This window comes from Rasamsonia emersonii, assembly GCF_000968595.1.
Source record: "Rasamsonia emersonii CBS 393.64 chromosome Unknown ctg1118621760539, whole genome shotgun sequence".
Taxonomy (NCBI): Eukaryota; Fungi; Ascomycota; class Eurotiomycetes; order Eurotiales; family Trichocomaceae; genus Rasamsonia; species Rasamsonia emersonii.
In genome coordinates, this window is record NW_013562922.1 from 1 (window position 1) to 21,995 (window position 21,995).

At 49.2% G+C, this 21,995-nt stretch overlaps 8 protein-coding genes across 8 annotated transcripts; 3 read left to right on the forward strand and 5 right to left on the reverse strand.

The window, feature by feature from the left end:
- Positions 1-223: 223 nt before the first annotated feature.
- On the reverse strand, positions 224-709 carry T310_7418 (Peptidylprolyl isomerase; the record flags this gene model as incomplete). Its single annotated transcript, XM_013469775.1, has 1 exon — positions 224-709. One exon carries the CDS (start codon positions 707-709, stop codon positions 224-226), a length of 486 nt encoding a protein of 161 aa, XP_013325229.1.
- An 884-nt stretch (positions 710-1,593) lies between these two features.
- On the reverse strand, positions 1,594-2,262 carry T310_7419 (uncharacterized protein; the record flags this gene model as incomplete). Its single annotated transcript, XM_013469776.1, has 3 exons — positions 1,594-1,742; positions 1,808-2,017; positions 2,091-2,262. 3 exons carry the CDS (start codon positions 2,260-2,262, stop codon positions 1,594-1,596), a joined length of 531 nt encoding a protein of 176 aa, XP_013325230.1.
- Positions 2,263-3,062: 800 nt separating this feature from the next.
- Positions 3,063-4,472, forward strand: T310_7420 (Mitochondrial import receptor subunit (Tom37); the record flags this gene model as incomplete). Its single annotated transcript, XM_013469777.1, has 3 exons — positions 3,063-3,213; positions 3,265-3,403; positions 3,461-4,472. 3 exons carry the CDS (start codon positions 3,063-3,065, stop codon positions 4,470-4,472), a joined length of 1,302 nt encoding a protein of 433 aa, XP_013325231.1.
- Positions 4,473-5,733: 1,261 nt separating this feature from the next.
- On the forward strand, positions 5,734-9,883 carry T310_7421 (GIT1 is required for uptake of glycerophosphoinositol; the record flags this gene model as incomplete). Its single annotated transcript, XM_013469778.1, has 10 exons — positions 5,734-6,542; positions 6,701-6,854; positions 7,599-7,692; positions 7,727-7,899; positions 7,951-8,000; positions 8,219-8,370; positions 8,444-8,812; positions 8,909-9,583; positions 9,711-9,745; positions 9,803-9,883. The coding sequence occupies 10 exons, from the start codon at positions 5,734-5,736 to the stop codon at positions 9,881-9,883; spliced, it is 2,592 nt and encodes an 863-aa protein (XP_013325232.1).
- Positions 9,884-10,418: 535 nt separating this feature from the next.
- Positions 10,419-11,158, reverse strand: T310_7422 (uncharacterized protein; the record flags this gene model as incomplete). The annotated part of the gene is made up of 5 exons (XM_013469779.1): positions 10,419-10,454; positions 10,541-10,610; positions 10,648-10,721; positions 10,956-11,067; positions 11,115-11,158. The coding sequence occupies 5 exons, from the start codon at positions 11,156-11,158 to the stop codon at positions 10,419-10,421; spliced, it is 336 nt and encodes a 111-aa protein (XP_013325233.1).
- Positions 11,159-11,864: 706 nt separating this feature from the next.
- On the forward strand, positions 11,865-14,236 carry T310_7423 (Phenylalanine ammonia-lyase; the record flags this gene model as incomplete). The annotated part of the gene is made up of 3 exons (XM_013469780.1): positions 11,865-11,995; positions 12,050-12,150; positions 12,207-14,236. The coding sequence occupies 3 exons, from the start codon at positions 11,865-11,867 to the stop codon at positions 14,234-14,236; spliced, it is 2,262 nt and encodes a 753-aa protein (XP_013325234.1).
- Positions 14,237-14,662: 426 nt separating this feature from the next.
- On the reverse strand, positions 14,663-16,108 carry T310_7424 (uncharacterized protein; the record flags this gene model as incomplete). Its single annotated transcript, XM_013469781.1, has 9 exons — positions 14,663-14,686; positions 14,910-14,982; positions 15,105-15,179; positions 15,259-15,268; positions 15,410-15,443; positions 15,490-15,535; positions 15,858-15,868; positions 15,925-16,034; positions 16,105-16,108. 9 exons carry the CDS (start codon positions 16,106-16,108, stop codon positions 14,663-14,665), a joined length of 387 nt encoding a protein of 128 aa, XP_013325235.1.
- A 4,761-nt stretch (positions 16,109-20,869) lies between these two features.
- T310_7425 (uncharacterized protein) lies at positions 20,870-21,672 on the reverse strand (the record flags this gene model as incomplete). Its single annotated transcript, XM_013469782.1, has 2 exons — positions 20,870-21,384; positions 21,444-21,672. The coding sequence occupies 2 exons, from the start codon at positions 21,670-21,672 to the stop codon at positions 20,870-20,872; spliced, it is 744 nt and encodes a 247-aa protein (XP_013325236.1).
- Between the last annotated feature and the right edge of the window lie 323 nt (positions 21,673-21,995).

The window sequence follows — 21,995 nt, forward strand, 5'->3', positions numbered from 1 at the left end:
GTTTTTTATACCCCTGATTTGTGTTGAGCTGTTTTGTGTTCACTGACGGAATTGGGATACCCGATATAGAGTGCTGATTGTTTGACCTCATCATACATGTCATAGATAGATTATGTATATAGTACACGTATAAATCTCTGCGAAGGGCTATCATGAGGGCATCACTCGCGCATGCGCAATCCCACCGTTTATCGGAAATCCACCAAGTCCAGATGTCTCTATATTACAGCTCATCCTTACTCACACCGTCAATACCCACAAGCTCCGTCTCAAAAATAAGCGTCGCCCCGCCCGGAATCGGCCCAATACCACGATCACCGTACCCGTATTCAGGGGGAATAGTAAGCTTGCGCTTCTCGCCGATGCACATATCGAGGAGTCCTCGATCCCATCTGCGCAGACACAAAAAAAAAGTCAGCAAAACGTCCAGACCCTCGTTTTTTGTTTCCTGCAAAACTAACCCCTTGATCACCCTCCCAGTACCCAGCTTAAAAGTCAGCGGCGTGCCCCGGTCATAGCTGGCGTCGAACTGCGACCCGTCAGACGCCAGCGTGCCGCGGTAGTGCATGTGGACGGTGTCGCCGTTCTGCGTCTTGCGCTTGCACTCGACCTCGTGCGTCTTTTCGATTTTGAGCTCGGCGGCCGTGGCTGCAGTGGTGCTCAGGCTCAGGGCGAGCAGGAGCGTGGAGATGGTGGTGAGGAGGCGCATGTTGTATTCGTAGTAGTATGTATGTACTATATGGGTTGAAGCGAGAAAAGAAGGAAGGAAGGGAGAAAGAATTGACTCGATCGAACGAAGAGGTATAATACAGAGACCTGTTAATTCAAGCCCAGAATTGACCTGCTTGTGTCCGATTAATTGACGTTGAGCTCCGCAAGCTGAAGCTAAAGTGGCCTCAGGAGAAGTTGCTTGTTTGGAATTAGCGGCTGTGGGGATGACCGTTCCTGGCATTAAGCTTAGTTTACTGCATGTATGAATTCATACTCGTAGTATACTCCGTAGTATAATACTGTCTCTACTAGAGAGTGCTCTGTATGCTGGTGGATATACATACCTATCATTGGACATATCATTGTACTTTTTTCTAATGGAGGAAACTTCTAAACTTCTATTCCATGCTATCGAGCTAGCAGTATTATACTGTAGTAGTTATGTAGTCTCAATTTATTAGATTATATTGTAAATATTTAGAATCGCCATTATTTCCATAAGCTGCTATCAATACATAAGGGTGAAATAAAAAAAAAAGTAACTGTGCATACATTATCATAGAGGCTGAGAAATGTACCCACACAACGAAGTATTATCAAGAGATTTCCAATAACGGTATGAGATAGAGTATTCTCTTTTGAATGAGTATTAACAACTTTACTATGTTTTAGTACAGGACAGGACTTTATACGCTAGTCTTATGATTAGAGAAAAGTATACGAACGGAAGCCGAAACTTCTATAAAATAAAAGGCAAATCATCCCTATCCATTCAATAATTTTCCCCTTGCTTATTCTTTCTGCACATTCTCAAAACAGAGCAATAGTTATTTTTTTATCCTTGATTCAGCAGTTCACGTACAAATCACTGCAACGCAATCACTAACACAAACACGGTATATGCAGCGACTGGTAGTTACTACAGTTCTTCCCACTGGGCACATCACTCCCCGTCTGCAGATATATCTCGTAGTACGGAGTGGAATCCGTCGTGTTGGTGTCATCGAGTAGGCATACGAGGAAATTCGTTTCTGGAAGCATCATCAGCACGAGTCATTTTATTTTAATTCAGAGGAAAGGACGAATCGTAACTCACGTCTTCCATAAACACTCCCCTCCGTCGTGACGATCGTATCGCCCTCCAACCCCCAAGCCGTCGTATTCGATGTCTCGCCTAGCGAAAGGAGTTTGTACGATGTGTCCGCGTCATTGATGTTGAGATAGGCCGATGTGTTGGTGGATTGGATGGTGGAGTCGATGAGGTATGTCTCAGCGGAGGCTTCTGGTCCGAGGACGGGTTTTGATGCTGTAGGTAGGAGATTGATGTAAGCTTTTGATATCAATATAATATATTTATGTCTGTTGTTGTGCTTACGCACCATCTGACGGCAGAGTCTGCAGGTACAGATGATAGATGGGATCAGCGACGCCGCGGATCTGATACGGTTTTGTCGCCGCAGAAGACGACGAAGAAGAAGAGGTAGTTGGTCTAGCGGCCGTAAGATTGTTCAGTAGGAGAAAGAGGAGGTGAAGAGAACGTTTCGTCGCCATTTTTTTTTCGAGTCAATTTTTTTTCTGGTAAATTCAGATCAGATCGTGGAAAGACAGATTGACATTCAACACCCGTATATATATATGCTTTATTTAATAAACGCTGAATTTCTGAATCCTAGTTCCGGATATTTAATACTGTTCCATCTAAATATTATTGTTCTTCCTAGTCAATGCCGAGTTTCCCCGCTGTTTCATCCGGCCGTTGTTGCGGTGCCGACGTTCCCCGTTAAGCACGAGGCCAGATGGTAAGTAACATTGAACGCGAAAGAATGATCTGCATATTAGAATCAAGATGTGGAAGTAGACTATACATAAATAAGATCCATCCGTATGCACTCTAGGATTGCAGCTTTGGCTATAAATGCGAACTGTAAAACATAATTGTGCCAAAACCTATATTCATCTAGTTGTTGTCTACCTAGTAGCTGATGTTACTTTCGCATTCTTATAAATTTATACCTACGTATATAATTTATTTCTAAAGTGCAAGTAAGTATAATGCTGAGGGTGCTATAGAATAGACCCTGAAAAATCTATAATTTACTGATTTTCTTTTGATAGCTTTTTTAATTCATCCTTACTAGCTACATGTATTTATAAAATGATCAGACTTGTAAATAGTCTGTCTAAATTGTATAATCTCGTTGAAAATGCAATATCCCAAACTTGTGTTTATACTCCGTAGGTAGTTAATAATTGTATGCGCGGGTCAACAAGGTTAACTGGTTAAGTGACTGCACGTGATTTCAAAAGCATCCAAATCTCCGGCTCCTCCCTCCGCCACAACATGCGCAACAATGGTGCTGGAACTTCATGTCTGGGGCCCGGCCTTTTCATTGCCCTCCATTGAGGCGCAATGCTTGGCCACCATCGCTTATTTCGTCCAAGCCGTCCCCAAGGACGCATGGGTGCTGGTGGCATCCAGCGATCCTTCCATCTCGCCGACCAGTACGTGCACCCAACGAAGCTCAAGTGACAGTCATTGACTCGGTCCGCCAGATGAGTTGCCCGCGCTGAAGAATGGGTCGACGTGGGTTTCCAAATTCCGGAACATCGTTGATTATCTCCGGCAATACTCGAACGGCGAGTGGGATCTGGACGCGCATTGGGACGAGCAGGAGAAGGCGGATAACACAGCGTGCGTAGAAGAACCCGAGTGATAGGTGTCAAGTTACTGATCGCTGTATTGCTGCAGATTCTCTTCCTTCACCGAAGCCAACGGCCAACTCCTCGTCGATCTGTACCTCTACGTCTCGAGCCAGAACTACTACGCGGGCACGTCGCCTGCCTACGGCGCCATCCTAACATGGCCGAATCAGTGGATCATCCCGCCAAAGCTGCGCAAGGCGGCCAAAGTCCGGACGGAGCATCTGGGGCTCTCGTCGCTCGATCTGGAGGAGATTGAGGAGCAGAGGGAGCGCGAGCGATCTGCGGCCGTCGCGGCAGGCCAGCTGCCTCGGAATCTGATCCAGAGACCGCGAGAGACCGTGTCGAGTCTGCTAGGCAAGACGTCGCAGCAAAATCAGTTCAAGCTGGAAGCCCTGACTGCCGAGTTGTTCGAGCCGCTGCGGCTGCTGCTCGACAACAAGAAGTATTTCCTTTCCAATGAGCGCCCGTCCAGCCTGGATGCTCTTGCTCTGGGATATCTGTCCTTGGCGCTGGTGCCCGAGCTGCCCTATCCTTGGCTGCGAGAGTCTTTGCGGACCAAGGCACCGGAGCTTGCCCAGTATGTTGAGAGGATGCGCCAACGATGCTTTGGTGTGGTTCAGGTGTCCGATGCCTTTGGTGCGGCTCGGAGGGAGTCGGTGCTACCGTGGAGACCACCGAAGAGGATAACGGCAGCCAAGATCGGGCGCACACTCCTCAATGCCCTCGCGGACGCGACTCCTATCTTGAAGGATCTTCGCCTGCATGATCGATTACGGGAGGCCGCCCAGTCCCCCGATTCGCAGCTGAGTCCGGAGGAGAGCAAAGCGGTTTCTGAATTTGCTATCGCGCGGAAGCGGGACGTGTATGTATCGGTGGCGACGGTCGCGGCCAGCGTTGCTGCCCTCTTTGGGTATTTGTTCCATGTTGGGTTGCTTTCCATGGGACCGGTAGAGGGGTTCCCAGAGGAAGTGGAGGAGCTAGAAGAGGATGATGACGGTTCTGTCCTCGATTTCGATGGGGATATTGGCAGTGCAGAGGACATTTTGTCGGCGTTGTAGGCCGACATTAATCTTCCTCTGATCTTCTCTTCTTCTGTCTCATTCTTTACTGCTCTGCGGAGCAGTATGTTCCATGTTCTTTCTTTATTGGTATTTCGACTCGCGTGGCGTTTAGAGTTTAGCGTACTGTACTATTAGCGATATCATATAGAATCCATCTGTCTGTAGACATAGCGATCTTCATTCGTTGAATTTGCGTGTTCTACCTGTATCCCTCTCCGCCTGTAGATGCTGTGTTGGCCATTCTGCAGTCCAGCCAATAACGACAGCGGTTCCTATGTCAGCGGGATCGAAGATAGGATCATCACCTGACCGGCGACAATTCATTTATTCATATTACTTCATAATCAGCTTGAATTATATCGATAGCTTCTCCTAGCTGCAATTGAAGATACCTATGTACTCTACCTAGCCACCTTACTGCAGAATTATGCGGATACGAGTCACGGGTTGCTACTTGGTTATTTCGCTGGAATCGGGGCCAGAGCTGAGTCTGAGTGTTTTTGACGATATCCTCCTCTACGCGTGTTTGGTCAGATAAGCTGTTCTTTCGCATCTGTTCATCATTTAATACCCTTCATCTCCTGCAGCTCAGCTTGTCTTCTGCTGGGGTTGCTTACATAATGTTTGGCATGCACGTGATGCTGCGCCTGCCGCGGAAAAGAAACGCGATGACAGCCAAGCCGCTAGTCCCGAAACAGCCTAACGTGCTGTGGGAGCCATTCCTGTTCGGGCTAGGAGGGCGATCCGCTGAGTCTCGGCAATGGCTCGGCCAATCAGCGGCGGGCGATTCGCGATCGGGCGGCGTCCGCAAGGTACTCGGCAGGCGCAACCGACCTCCAAGGTCCTCAAAGCCCCTCCGTATTAATCCTGCACCACGAAATGAAAACATTCAACTCCTGCTCAACTCCCTTGCTGCAGGCATGGCCGCTGGCCCGCGACAAGCACCTGCTTCTCCCACCCGCCATCTCTTCTGCCGTTGTGTCTGGACGTCACTGAATTCGCGGTGAACCCGTGAGGCGTGCGATTGGTCCTCTTGTTCTGAGCCTCACGAGCACCTGGGCCTAGTCCAGGGCCTCCCACGTGACGTCACGACTGAGGATTTTCACGAACCCCTTGCATCTGGGGAAGGATTGGAATTTTACCGCAGTGTGACGGCTGAGTCGAATCGGCGGGGACTGCGTAGAGCCCTTATTAAGTCTGCTAGAGCGCTCCACGATCGATCTCTTCGATCGCCAGGCAGATCCCTGTCGTTGCCAAAATGGACGACATGCTTTCTGTGCTCGTCCCGCGAGACGGGGGCGCCGGCAGTGCTCCTCCGCCGTGTGACACGGGCAACGAGTACGACGGCCGCATGGGCCTGCGCATCTCCTCCATCTTTGTCATCCTGGTCGGCTCCCTGTTCGGCGCCGTCTTCCCCGTGCTGGCCCGGCGCATGGGTGGCTCCGGGATTCCGCCCTGGGCCTTTTTCATTGCGAAGTACTTTGGCTCGGGCGTCATCATTGCTACCGCTTTCATCCACCTGCTGGCTCCCGCCGAAGAGGCGCTCACGAACCCGTGTCTGACGGGGCCCATCACGGAATACAGCTGGGTGGAGGGTATCATCCTGATGACCGTCGTCGTGATGTTCTTTGTCGAGCTCATGGTCATGCGATATTCCCGGTTTGGGACAGGCCACGGCCACGACCACGGTGAGGAGTCGGAGGAACACCACCATCTGGACGCGGTCGGGGCAAGCGACGGAGCCTACAAGGACGATGCCATCGAGCAAGCCAACTCCCACGTCCCTGGCGACGATCATCTGGGCCACTCTCGGGAGCACCGCGACGCGGAGCTGGCCAAGACCGGGGGCACGTCGCTCGAGGACTATGCGGCGCAACTGACGGCCATCTTCATCCTCGAGTTCGGCATCATCTTCCATTCGGTTTTCATCGGGCTGACGCTGGCGGTCACGGGCGAGGAGTTCACGACGCTCTACGTCGTGCTCGTGTTCCACCAGACCTTCGAGGGGCTCGGTCTGGGATCGCGACTGGCGACGATCCCGTGGCCGCGGACGAAGCGGTGGACGCCGTACGTGTTGGGGCTGGGGTACGCGCTGTCGACACCGATAGCCATTGCGATCGGGCTGGGCGTGCGCTACGCGTACCCGCCGACGGGGCGCACGACGCTGATCGTCAACGGGGTGTTTGATTCGATTTCGGCGGGGATTCTCATCTACACGGCGCTAGTCGAGCTGATGGCGCACGAGTTCATGTTCAGCACGGCGATGCGCCGGGCACCGCTCCGGACGGTGCTGGCGGCGTTTGTGCTGCTGTGTCTGGGGGCGGGGCTGATGGCGCTGTTGGGGAAATGGGCATGATAGGAGTTTCTGGGATGATGATTGTATGTGTAACGACCTTTTTGCATTGGGAGGGAGGTCCTTATACAGAGTATTTGGGAAAGTTTCTTTTTCTTTTTTTTAATACTATACGGCTGAAGTTAGCTGGCGCATGTGATGTGCTTATATGTTTGCTTTACGCCCTACCTTGCTAGATATGACAATTGATTGATGATGATGAGAGCATGCTCTTGTTTTCATTCATTCTATGTGCAGTAGTAAGACTCGTGACTATCCATGTCACGTGCTCAAAGCAATACCTCATACCTGGCCTACGGCGTACAGTAGAATGTCTTCTTCGGAACACATCCGAACGGGCTCGTCGAAGCCACAAAGCTTGAATACTCGCCTACCTGTCGATGTGACTCCCCCAGATCAATAAAATAAAAGAAATCAATGACAGCGGGCGCTGTCAAAACGTGCTGTGGATGCAGCGCTGTGATTGGCCAGGCCAGAAAAGACAGCTCTGATGCGGGGGGAATTGGGCTGGAGACGCCGTCAACCAAGCTGGACCAGCCTGCTTTGCTTCAGCTGGGGGCCGAAAAAGAACAGCCAGAAAAGCAAAAGGACAGCAAGACCAGAAAATACGATTCAATACGAATGGCATCCAAGCTAAGAACAGTCATGCGATGATCCAGCGCTTGAAGCTTCTGCAGCCTGGGGAGCCGTGCTTGGCGTGCGTCCTTTTGAGTTTGCCTGCTTATACTTTCCTAGTCTGGGCCAGGGACACGCGATGCGACGTTGGCTAGTCTGCATCTAAGTTAATCGATCTGGCAGCCGTCAAAATTAAAAAGACTGCTAAAGACTACGGCACAGGCTCGCGATTTAAAGAGCCTGGCCCCAGTACATAGTCTTCTTTGCTTGCTACTCTTCGCAGTTAGTACATACACTGGCTTGCTGGATATGTCCGTCCAGCCTGACTCCAAGATCGAGGTGGTGGCAGACGCCACTCCTCCAGCGGACGTCGTCCCTGTCCAGGCTGACGACGATGCTGGTCCGTCGGGGACAGTGTCCAAGAGCCGTCAGAGCTTGTCGGACTTGTTCACCATCGTGAGTGCTGTGTCAGCATTTTATGAGTATGGCGGAGTTAACACTGAGTAGTTTGCAGCCGGCTTCGCGTTGATCTCCGATGGCTACCAGAACAATCTGATGTATGCGCACCAATCCCTCGAGTGACAGGTGACAGCCATCTGACCGCGTAGGACCATGACCAACGTCCTGTTTGGCAAGGAATACCACGCAGAGTACACCTCTGCCGTCAGCACGCGCGTGTCCAACGCCCTGCTGGTGGGCGAGGTGCTTGGGCAGGTCGTCATTGGGTGGGGTGCGCCCTTCGTACGCAAAGTCGCGCTGCTAATTATGCTTGCAGCCTGACGTGCGACTACCTGGGTCGGAAATGGGCCATCGTCCTCACGACGCTCATGATCGTTGTCGGCGGGATTCTGGCCACCGCCGCTCATGGGACGACGATCAATGGCATGTTCTGGATGCTGACCATCGCCCGTGGCATCGTGGGGTTTGGTGAGTACCACTGCCCCTTTATTTTATTCGCATCTAACTGCTGCCTTTTATTCGAATCTGCTGACTCGCGCAGGCACTGGCGGTGAATATCCCGCCTCGTCGACATCGGCGTCCGAGGCCGCCAACGAGTTGACCCTCGACCGTCGCGGCCCGTATTTCATCCTCGTCACCAACCTGCCGCTGTCGTTTGGCGGGCCGTTTGCCGTCTCCGTCTTTCTGATCGTCTACATGGCCTGCCAGCAGTCGCATCTCAGCACCGTCTGGCGTGTGTGTTTCGGCATCGGCTGTATCTGGCCGTTGACCGTCTTCTACTTCCGGATCCGCATGCTCAACTCGGTGCTGTACCGGCGCGGCGCCATCAAGAGGAAGGTGCCTTATCGACTCGTTATCAAGTACTACTGGAAAACGCTTATCGGGACTTGTGGCGCTTGGTTTTTGTATGGTAGGTCTTTTTCTTTTTTTTTTCTTTTTTTTTCCTTTTTTCTTTTCTTTTCTTTTTTTTTTTGTCGCAGCAGCAGCAGCGTGGCTGACGTCGCAGACTTTGTGACCTTCCCCAACGGCGTCTTCTCCGGAACCATCATCTCCTCCATCGTGGGCAAGGACGGGTCGATTCGCAAGACGGCCGAGTGGCAGCTCCTGCTAGGCGCCATCGCTCTGCCGGGCGTGCTGATCGGCGCATGGCTGTGTGACCGGATCGGGCGGAAGAACACGATGATGCTGGGGTTTTCGGGGTATTTGATCTTTGGGCTGATCATCGGCTGTGCGTACGACAAGATCACAAACATCATGCCCCTGTTCGTCGTCTTTTACGGCCTCATGCAGAGTTCCGGCAACCTGGGACCGGGCGACATGCTGGGACTGCTGTCGTCGGAATCCTACGCCACGGCGGTGCGCGGGACGTGTTACGGTCTGTCTGCGGCGATAGGCAAGGTGGGCGCCGCAGTGGGCACTGAAGCGTTCACTCCGATCGAGAACAATCTGGGCAAGAGATGGACGTTCATCATCGCCGCCATCTGCGGGGTGGTCGGCATCCTGGTGACGTATTTCTTCGTGCCCGACCTGACGGGCGAGGATCTCAAGTTCCGCGACGAGCGGTTCCGGGCGTATCTGGTTGCCAACGGATGGGAGGGCAAGATGGGAGAGAGCGACCTGAAGGCGGTTGCGGGAGAGGGGATTCCGCAGGCGGTTGTCGAGGAGGTGGAGAAGGTTGCAGGTAGATAGATACGTATAAATAAATAGTATTAGCTTGGAATAGTTTTTACAGAAGCATGATGATTCCTGTAGAAATTCAATCATATATCAGATAAGATAGAATCGTAGATACATACAGACAATACTAGCATCCATGCAAATTGCGTATAACACAGTCCAGGAAGTAAGTAGAGTCTGGACTAATAGTAAGCAACCCTAACTGTTGTCTTGCATTAGGTAGGTAGGCAGGTACAGTAATTCCGAGCTTCTCCCGTCTGGAACAGGGTTATTAATTCCAAGTGAGCAAGCAAGAAAGCAATAAGTAAACAAGAACAATGTCACATGCCATTTTGTTTAAAAAAAAAGAAAGAAAGAAAGAAAAATCCCCTGCACAGATACAGATCCATATGTAGATGTGCATGTGTATATATGCAGGAAAAGTCCGATTTGGAAGTTGCTGCATAAGCATGAGCATAACTTAGCATAAGCATGAGGCGCCTTAATTACCTAAAATTTTAATTAAAAAAAATAACTTTGCTTGTTCAACAAGAAAAAAAGAAGAGAAAAAAAAAGGAAAAAAAAGAAAAGAAAAGAAAAGGGGAAAGAGAGAAGAAAGAAAAAAGAACTGTGCAGCTGCGCTGTTTTGTTCCGGATTTCTTTCCTTGATTGGACATAATTCAACAAATTCAATAAATTCAATAATTCTGCTGAGTAAAAACAGTGTGTGTGTGTGGAACTAAATTGATTCGACGTTGTATATCTTTCTTTGTTTTTCTAATAATGCTAATGCTAATTAATTCATGCTAATTAATGACAAGTATTGGACAGTACATATTACAGTACAGTGCAGTATGTATCTATTCGGGTGGCTGACTGTGTAGGTATGCAGGTACCTACATATGTACACATTACTACTGCTGCTACTGCTGCTGCATATCCCCAGAATGTATGTGCCTGTGCACGTGCAGTACTAGCTTACCCACATGGCGTTGTCTACTCTGTACTCCGAAATAAAAGAAGGGGTTATTGTCGCTGTTGCTGCAAAGTCCCTATGTAGATATGTATGTACAATACACATGTACATACAGTACTCCAGATTCACTCATTCCTGCAGTAATTATTACAGCCATGGCGTCTGCAGGAAGTACATAATCTTTGTACTGTACATGTACAGATTAGGGTTATATTAGGTCCGGGATGCTGCAGCCTGCAGGTCCTCCTGCACTGCCCTACTCTGCACTGGGCCACTGGCTAGTTAGGTAATAATGTAGGTATGTACCCTCCAATGAGGATATTCGAAATGACTGATTTACTAACTAAACCTTGAATTACCTCCTTAGGTATCTCTTCATGTCCGCATGTCCGCATGCATGTGTATACAGTACAGTACATACAGTACACACGTCAAGGAATCGTCTGCTATCGAAGACAGAAGGAAGAAGACAGAAACAGGATATATCTCCACTGGTCAATAGACAGCCGATGCTGCTGTACAGTATGCAATATCTGTATGCAGAATTCTAGAAGAGGAATAACAAGAAAGACGGACTTACGGACATACACGGATGGAAGCAAGAATACCTACTCCGTACTCCATAATAATAATAATGGCGTCGAATAATCGACGGCTTCTGGCATTTGTTTCTTTGGAGTGGAACGAGGATTTCCGAGATATAATTTCCATGAATGAATGAAAATCAATCAAATAATCAAATAATAAAATTGGTGACGAGTATACATACGTTCATTTTCCTTTGGAAATCTGATTGTAGCTATGTGTGTACTAAATGTCATGTATGTTATGTACTGTACATACTCTTTTTGGTAATGAATAAATGAATTAATGAATGGATGAACATCTAGATATTGGGGTCAGCAGAAAAATGAGCCCTTATAAGCCACCTGTTACTCCATATCCAGCCAATATAATACTGTATGACCAGCCATATTGTACATGCAAGCAGCCGTGCCACAAACTACAAAACAGGCAATCACAAAGAAAAATGAAATGACTGAATGGATGCCGTGCAGTGAGGCTTATGTATGACTCCGAATATGAATGACTTCGAATGTAATGTGTATGTCAGGTCTATGTTATTGATTGCTTGATCTTTGGGTATATAATTGTGGTTGGAGACTTGAAGGAGGTTCTCTCTTGATTTATCGTCAATTGTGTTGTCTTCTTTCTCTTGCTTCATGATTAGGCTTACAGCTAAGCTTGCTGTCTTCACCTCTGATCAATATCATTCCTCTTCAGATCGATTGAAATTCTACTTCAATTATTTCTTTCGAGGCATTGCAGCATGACTTCCCACACCTCAATCGTTCTCTCCAACTGGGATAAATTCCTCGCGGCGATTGCCGCCCCCCAGACCTCTCCCGTCGTGATTGATGGGACTTCTCTCGATCTGGCGAGCGTTGTTGCTGTTGCACGGTACGAGTTCAAGACAGCTAGTCTGACAAGTACTGACTGCGGACTGACTTGTAGATACAATGCCCATGTCCTGCTTTCTAAAGACTGCTTACCGCGCGTGGAGAAGAGCGCGAGAGACTTGCTTGCGAAATTGGATGCTGGTGATAGTATTTACGGTATGTACTGCACATGTATTGTATCGATTGTCTGTATCGATGTACTGACGTATCAGCCGTCAATACCGGCGTCGGAGGCAGCGCGGACACGCGCACAAACGCCGTCGAGGACTTGCAGCAGGCCATCATCCGGATTCTGAATTGCGGCATCATCGACGACAGCACTGCGGACGAATCCTCGACTGACCCGCTATGTGCACCGACCGGCCAGAACAGAGGAAATACCACCATGCCAATTCCTTGGGTCAAGGCCGCCCATCTCGTACGCAGCAACTCTCTGGCTAGAGGGAATTCCGGCGTCCGGGTCGAGCTGCTCGACAGCTTTGTCCGACTTCTCCAAAAGAATGTGGTCCCCCAGGTGCCTCTGCGAGGGAGCATTTCCGCGTCAGGAGATCTGAGCCCGCTGTCTTATCTCGCTGGCGCGTTGCAAGGCAACCCTGGAATCAAGGTCTGCTATGGAGAAAAGATCGTCAATGCCGATGTTGCTCTTAAAGAAGCGAATATCCCCCCCGTTCAGTTCGCGCCCAAAGAGGGCATTGCTTTGGTCAATGGCACGTCCTTTTCGGCTGGTGTCGCGGCCCTGGCGATGCAGGACGCACACCACCTCGCCGTCCTCGCTCAAGTTCTGACCGCAATGGCCGTCGAAGGGCTTAATGGCACTGACGAGAGCTTCGATTACCATTTCGCCCAAGTCCGTCCACACCCGGGCCAGACGGAGGCGGCGCGGAATATCCGTCACTTCCTCAGGGACTCCAAACTGGTCCGCAAGGCTGATGGTGAAAGCTATCAAGGCCTTCGTCAGGACCGTTATGCCCTTCGAACGGCTGCGCAGTGGATGGGCCCTGAACTCGAGGCTCTCGTCGTCGCCCACCGGCAAGTCGTGACCGAATGCAATTCCATCACAGACAACCCCCTCGTCGTCGAGCCTGGCGCCAAAGTCATCCACGGAGGCAATTTCCAGGCCATGGCAATCACGTCCGCCATGGACAAGACGCGATCCGCGCTGCAGACGCTGGGCCGCATGCTCTTCCAGCAGCTCACGGAGCTGATGAACCCCGCCACGAACAACGGTCTTCCACCCAATCTGACAGCGGACGAGCCCAGCTGTGACTTTTTGATGAAGGGCATGGACATCGCTGCCGCGGCATACCAGTCCGAACTGGCATTCCTGTCGCACAGCGTCGTGCCGTTCGTCATGGTCGCCGAGCAAGGAAACCAGTCGCTGAACTCTCTGGCGCTGATTTCTGCAAGATACACCCACGCGGCGCTGGACGTGTTTGTGCAGCTGTGTGCCACTTCGTTGGTGGCGTTGTGTCAGGCGCTGGACCTGCGTGCAGTCCAGCATCGCTTCTTCGCTGCTTTCGAGCCTGTTTTCGCGAGAAAGACCTCGCAGTGGATGAAATCGTGGCTTGATGCGCAGCAGGCAGAATCCGTTCAAGTGAGTCTGTGGCGCCAATTCCGGTCCGAGTTTGGCCGGCTTTCGAATATGGACCTGTCTCCTCGAATGAAGGCGGTAATGGCAACGCTGCACGCGTCTGCCAGCAGCAAAAACGACGTTCATGACGCAGGCTTCCACGAGGAACTCAAGCTGTGGGCAGAAAGCACCGCGACAGAAGCGGTTAACACTTTCAACGAGACATTGAACGGACATAGCGTCTCTGACACACTGCCTCTCCTAGGCGCCGCATCGCGTCGGATATACCGCAGTGTGCGAGAAGAGCTAGAAGTGCCATTCATCCGGGCCGAGAAAGCGCCAGCGCCCTCGACCAACATCATCACCATCCCCATGTTCAAAGGCGCCAAAGCGGGCACGATGCTGGGGACGTATACCAGCAGGGTGTATCGTGCATTACAAGGAGGAATCCTGTTGCGTCCGGTCATGGAGTGCCTGAGAGATGTCGTAGCAGACAAGGGCGAGGATGTGCGAGCGATTTCGTCTGAGACGGCGAACCAGTTTCGTGAATTCCTCGGTAAGAAGAAATACGGCAAGCGGTGTCTGACAGATGAGGAGAATGGCCCAGTTAGGGAGACGCAGAAGAGGAAAGTGTTGGAAGTCGGTGCTCAGGAGTACAGATGTTTTGCGTGAGTCGTCGACAAATGTAATATTTAAGATTCATTTTTCTGCTTGTGCGGCTTTTTCGTGTAAATTCATCAATTTGCGACAGTTCTCACACTTCAGGATTATTAGAATCATCGAATTTCATTAAGTATCTATTGGAATGCTGCGGAGACGTTCATTAGAACAGATTGTAGCTTTGAGAGAATTTCCTTTGCCTTTTATTTCTTGGACAGATAGTAGATCTATCTGCCACGAGATAGGAGGAGCCTTAAGGGAATTACACAAACAAGGTTCCAAAAAAAAAAGAAAGAAAGAAAGAAAAAAGAAAAGAAAAGAAAAGAAAAAGGCTACCGCCAATCAAAGAAAGAAAAAAGATAACAAAATCCAGCAAGATAGCTACAACAGGTCAACACTAAATAATGACAATGATAACCGCGACATCAACCAGATACTTCAGATTATTAATACAGAGACTACCTACCATGCAGTGCAACACAATATAATACAGAAGGAAATAAACGAATAAGAAACAACCATCCACAGAAATTGAAGGAACTCCACAACTCGAGAGCCTTGAAATAGCAATGAAAAAGGCTATAGTATAGTACTGTACCTATTTAGAGACTGAGGACATTACTAATAATAGAGAAATATGTACAGAACAGGACTCCGTATAGACTGGACACTGCGAGATACTTACACTAATCACTTGAGTCGCAATGGTCATACGGCCATCATCACGGCTAGAAGGTACAGAGGGCAATTGAGGGTATCTGTACAATATAGTACAGTGTGTAGATTGTGCTCGGCAGAAAAGTAGAAGGAACGTCAGTAAGCAAGGTACTTGAGTCATGATATGCATAATAATAATGCACCTACCTTAGTACCTACATACCTACCTAGTAAGTGCCGTGCAACATAGGTATATATGTATGTATGAAGGGAGCTAGCATCAGAAGCTCTAACTATACTACACTATGTCAGGACATAAGTAAAGAAAGAAATAAAAATAAAAATAAAATCAGCGAGAACAAGTATAGAATACATACAGACTCTGTACTAAGCAGGAGTATGTAAATGATGTCAAACCAGAAAAAGACAGTACAGTACAAATAGTACAGATAGTACAGATAGATAGATGGCTAGCCAGTCTACTGAAAGTATGTAGCTAATTAGCTACCTGGTCAGCTACATGCATACCATCATACTCAACTAGGTATATATTGACATGTAGCTAAGCTACGTATTTACCTAGGAAGTATATACAGTCAGCTCCCTACCTTAGGTATTATATCATATCTACACTTGTTATCAGATGATAATGTACTGTACAGTACTCTTGTATAATTCCTTATCAACCTTCGATAAATACGTAGCTAGCTAGCTAGATAGATAAATATAAGCCAACTGAGTCTGTTCCCTTCCCAGGTGATGTGATTGATGTAATTCCCACTGATCCGGATCACCGGATGTGCTAACAAACCCCTGTCTGTCGCAGCATATCCTGTCTGTGCTCTCTCGTCCCGTGCCGCTTCGTCCTAGCCCATCCCATCCGCGGGGTACTACCAATTGGCACAACTGGTGCTGGTACTACAGAGTACTAACTATGAGGTATTATTATTATTGTACTTGAGTCAGATGACCTGACCATCTATCTATCTATTACCTAGGTTAGTAGCTAGCTAGCTAGCTAGCTAGGTAGCATTGTTACTTACTGTTGCTTTTGCTGGAAGTTGGAAATTGGAAGGTGTTAGATAGTAAGTAGATGGTGTCATCTCTGTCCAAGACTTGAACGTCGTGTCATAGATCACATCATCTATTCTAGCTATTACATTGCTATTGCATTGCTATTCTGCGCATAGGACCTACTCCCTCCTGCAAGGTCCATGACTCACTCATCACTAACTAAATTGAGTCCTCCATACAGAACCCATGTTAGTTGACTAATCCTAGGCTAGGCAGGGCTAGGTATGAGGTAATTACGGGAGCAACAGACTTGATTGATTGGCTTGTAGGCTGTAGCTAGGGAACTGACCAGGGTCGACACGCCAGGCGATACATCATCGGCTAAATAGAAATGCAGAGCAATCGACCCCTCCCTGCCTGCTTTGCTCATACGAGGAACTTCGGCATCGATCGATGCTTTGCAGATATGATAAGCACTTAATAATCAATAAATTAATTAATAAAATAACGAAGAAAAAAAAAAGGAATATGACATGACTATTGAACTATAATAAAGCTATTTCTCTTGCAATGCTCATTATTCGGTCAACTGATCGATCAGATTGGGTATATGCTAGATTAGGTATGACGAGTATGACGAGTATTAAATTACACCGCATTAAATCATAGATAAGAGACCAGACCAGACCAGACATGAGATGACATGACAAAGAAAAGGTGTGGCTGCACCACCCTGGGCAGCAACGGCAATGCAAGATTAAATGTAAGACATTATCTGTAACGCCAAACAAAAGAACGCGCCGTGAGAGGATCCACCCGGGCGGCTGCAGGAGGGGAAGTAAAGTCCTCCATACAGGCAGGCCACTGCAAGTTGCAACACGTGGGGTGGCAGATAGCAGACCGGATGAGATCTGTGTGGCCTGACAAGACAGCGGGGAGAATCGCTGGTAAGATCAGGTGCTACCGGCAAACACGAGCAACGACCTCAGGCCGTGCACACCCGCCAATGAGCATCGCCATCGCGAGGCTGTCGATGGCGTCGCTGTCCAGGATGCGAGTTGACAGAAACGACGATGCGACTGCTAGTCGGGGAATGGCGACGTCTCATTGGCCCAGTCGAATGACGACGCTGCGCCAAGGCCCAAGTCACGAGGCTGATGAGAGCAACACCTCCATACTCCGTACTCCAGTAACCAAGATTGCGCCCAAGAAAGACAATGCCTCCAAAAGATAGCCCCCCGATCCGTTTCTGATGGCATAATTATCGGAATGGTATCGCCGCTTCCACGTGATGGGTTGAAGGGAGTCGATCGTGAATAGACCGGAGAGGACCAGAGTACCAACACCAAGACCCAGGCAGATGCAGAGCTGCTCCACCCAATGCAGAGCTAATCCGATATTATGATATCATGGGAAGAATTAAAAAAAAATATAGCGATCAACCCAAGTCGAAGTCGTCGTACGCAAGACAAACGAAAATCCGGACATGCGTCAGCTGCTAGCGTGTCCGCAGACAGCTCGCTACTTGACGGTTTCATGGCAAGACGTAGACGTTGAGGCCTTGAGAGATACGCAAGCCAGCCGCGTAATACTCCCTACGGCCGTTGCCAGACACGATCCAGTGTCACGGCTCGAAGGAAACCGGTCCATTGTTGTTGTTCTCCTGCTTATTTCGGGAGCGGAGGGAGAGGGCCCTTGGGAGGAGGACCAGGGCAGGGAGGGAACTGGGAGGAGTTGTTCGTGGAAGGCATCTTGTCGGATGTCGCAGCGGTAGAGCTGTAAGGTTCGATGTCAAGACTCGACGCTGTAGAGATAGGGGCTGAGAGATATTCCTCGAGTCGATTGAGAGCTAACACTGAGAACTGAAACGATTGTCAGAGCAAAGTAACTGACTTCGGACGGAGCACACCAGGTATTTATAACCTGCTATCATACCTGCTGGAGCACTGAACACGAAAATGCCCTGAACCCAGGGCAAACAGCCTTGTGCTCCATGCTAACGCCATTCTCCACACGGTGGAAGGCCACGGGACGATACTTACAAGTCGTGACGTATTAGCTCCAGCCTTACTGTGACGCTGAGTCCACCCGCGCGATACGCCGGCTGCGGGCCAATGGCGAACGGCGTCAATGCAACGGAGATTCCAGGGAAAAATCCTTGCAAGCTGTCCCGAGCCGCCCGTTCTGTTTGTCTTAGCTTGGCGCCGCTTTTGTCGGTACAGAATATTCTTGGTCATACCTGTAGCCTGTACAGAGTAGGTACACTGGTAGATACGGCGGAGGACCTCGGCTCGGAACTCGCTACCGCTCTCCATTCAGCACACCATCAGGGCATTCCTGCTGACGGCATGTTGCACGGCCAGACAATGAGGCAAGGATGTGGCCTCCTTCTGAGTGGATGGCGCATATCCCGAGCGGCCTGCAGCGTCATCATCCTTTGTCGGACGACAGGGATGCCAGGGGCAGGGGAGCAGCGCATGATGTGCGAGTGTTGGGACGGCGTGTGGAGGGCGCACGGCCCGTTGCTTTCCAGCAAGAATATGACGCCAAGGAGCGAGAGTAGTTGTAAGCTTGTAACTTGTGCTGCTGAAGAGAACGGATGCTGTCACATGATATGAGTTGCCAACAACAGGACAGCTGACAAGCCTTCTCACTACGTAGTAGGATTGCAGCATGCTAAGAACTTAACTACGGAATTCCTTTGCAGTAAATTCCTACCTGGTAGAGTCCTCCTGTTTGCCTGTCCATTCTAGAGTACTCCGTATTACTCCGTACTCTGTTCTGCTGCTCGCTCAGCCTCAGGCTCAGCCGTCCCGTGACCGCATCCCAATTGGCTGCCGGTGTGGCTAGCACTCAGCCTAGCCAATAGCCCAGCCAAGACTCGGCAGTGCTGGCTGCCCCTTTCTTCAGCTTCTGCAAACTAAGCCCAGACCGGTCAGACCTGACGCTAATGAGCGCTGGAGCCTGGCAGCCTGGATACGAACGATGGTCCTGGCCCTGAGTCATACGCTGGTGGGTTTGCCATGGAAGCTCAGCAATTCTTCTCGAAGCCTGCCCGGTCTGTGGGTGAGAACCGGCCTTGTGGCGCAGGCTATATTCCAGCCGCACGAGAAGAACTGTTGAGATGGAGCCGGTTCCACACGGAACGAACGGTAGCCCACTGGAGCATACCGTTGTACGGAGAATACCTCCGTAGATTACGGTTGTATGATTGTATCTGCCGGATTCTGTACGCTGGCAGTGATGGTTGAAAAAAGGAGCTGATAGAGCAGACTGGGATGGTAGCAAAATAAAGATCTTCTTAAAGCAGCAGGATTCTTACATGATAGCTTTGGCCTATTCTCACTTGATCTTCATCGTAATCTTAGCTTCAGTTCAGCTTTCGTATCAGTACTGTACGAAAAACTAATAAATACGAACGGAGGCCCCTACTCTACTCCGTATACTCCGTATTAACTCGTCTCCATCATGACGTCAACACTTACGGAGTACGGAGTAGGTAGAATTTTAGCTTCCTTCCAACCGTTGGGAACCGGAACCCCCCTTTTTTTTTGATTTTTTTTTCCAAACTACTCCGTAGGAGTGTATTATGGGTCAGGAACAAGCAAATAAAAATTAATTGAGTGGAGATCGAAATTTCATGGAATGTTCCTTGACCAAGCTAACTAACCCCTGGGAATCGGATCAGGGATCCTTACGGAGTACTCCGTACTGCAGGAAGAATTTCAGCTACAGATTGGAAGGAAGGGTTGATCGTGATTGGATTAAGCAATACAATAATAATAATGATAATTATTACTATTTTACGGAGTATCTCACAATGCAAACAATCCATCCCTGTTTTGTGTCCTGTTTCGTCCATTCGATCGAAAGAAGGAAGTTCTAGAAGGTGAAAAGAAAAAAAAAAACAGAACAAACAAGCTTATGACTACTCCGTTAGCAGGTAAAGGGCAAACCAAACAAAGACCAGGCTGGCCAGCCAGCCCCAAGCCAATGCAATTACCGGTCAGGATCCACATATTAATATTATTATTCCCGGTTACAGTTTCCGCAGTTTCTTTCCTTTCCTTGAAGCAAGTTCTTTTTCCTTTCTACGGTTGTACCTGATCCGCCACGTGGAGAAACAAGAAACTTAACTTACCGCTCGTTCCGTTCCCGTTCCCGTTCCTGCAGCCTGCACGAGGAGCCGCACGTGACACAACAAAGGGGGAAGGGAAAAAAACAACAAACTCCGTATTCCGTAGAGTCCTCCGTACATATACGTATGGTCGTGAGTTTTTTTTCTTTTTTTTTTAAAAAAAATTATTATTATTATTATTCTTGAACGAGTCAGGTATTTCAGGTCATTATTACTAGCGTTTGAAATGGTTGTTTGCTTGTTTGATGGTAATTTCGGCAATTTACGGAAGACGGAGGGAGGCATGCTACGGAGTAATAGTAATAGGAATTATGAGATTGGATCATCTGAAGATTCTTCTCAAAACCAAGCTTATCTTTCATTATGATCGGCTTTTTCTGGTAACCCTTTTTTTTTAATTTTTTTTCATTGTGATAGTTATCATCTGCCAGGTCACAGGATTCTCTGTATCGTACTTCGTATAGCAATGCTTGCTGGGTATTCTGTCACGAGACACGTTGAGTCTCTCTACATATGCCAACCAATCATGAATGCTATGTTGATGGCATGCGATAGCATACCAAGGGTTACCGCATCGGTCTGTTCCAACAGTCCGGCTCTCCGGCTCGTGCAGAGCTTGACTCGGATGACGTATATGGCATCCGGTCACATGGCGCATCTGAAGCATATCGTTTCAGATATGCAGATCAAGGCATCTGCTGCTTCGCTGACCTTTAAGGTTCAACTGGGGTTTGCCTCAAACACCGAGGACAGGAGGCTGGCCAGCACGCTGTGCTGCGTGTCATGTACTCCGTATATTATTACCGGTTCTACTCCGGCACATCTCGGCTGTTTGCTCACTCGTCTTCCAAGTCTGGCTGCACCTGCGTAGATATCCACTCTTCCATCAGGACCTGGCCTGGCGTTCCAGCAGTACTACTGGGTCGCGTCTTCGGGCCCCGGCGAGTTACGAGCAGACACAGTACCCAGCCCCAGATGCTGAAACCCTCATAACTCGTAGCCAGCTTCAGCTTCTTATCGTCGTCTTCGGGGATGTTTTCTTCTGTCTTGCTGCGCTTCGACGCAGCATCTGGACCGTCTGATTGCCGCCGTCTCTTTGAGTGGTCACTGGACGTGTCGGCGGTTGCTTCAGGGATACTTGACAAGTCGATCTGAGGCTCCTCGTCACTCTCGACCATAATACTAGGCCCGGATTCAATATTGTGATTGGCAACATCAGCAGAAGCATCCGCTCCTGTGAGCTTGTTCGAATTGCTTTCTATCCTCCTAGGCTCCCCAAACGTCTTATGCCGTGTGAGAAGCGAATGGCGCGTGCCGGACTCTCGTAGGAATATAGCGACCTCAAACTCATCTGCAAGAGAACGAACACGTCAACAATCGCCACGATTAAGCCATACGGAGAGATCACACCTTCAACGATGACGTCCTTCACAGGGTTGCTTTTCTTCTTGGCCATCGCCCTTTCGTTCTCTTCGCGAAGCTTGGGCAAAACGAGCGGCTTGATCGCCGCGAAGATACGCGGGAGGACGGGATCTCGAGAGTCCAGGAGCCATCGCGTATCAGCCGGATTTTCGAGGTAGATCCGGCATTCGAGAACAGAGTACTTGCTGATCCGGAGATATCGTCGGATTGGGGCCATCGCACATACAGTACAGTCTGGCTGGTCTTTCACGTGACCAGGTGAATGTATGCGCAATAGCTTGCAAAAAGCTTTGTGGCTCTTTACAGAGAATATTTATTGCTTCTCTGAGTAATGTACTACTCCAAACCTGCGGCGATGGAGATGCATATGAAGCTGGCAATGACGCAACACGTGAGCAACGGCTTGACAAGTCACATGACATAGTACTCCGCATTATCTGATTAGTCAGCAACTCGACGCCCGTCTTATTTCGACGACTAAGTGACACTTCCAATGACTGTTATAAAGGATTTGCACGCTTGGGGGGAAAAAAAGGAGAG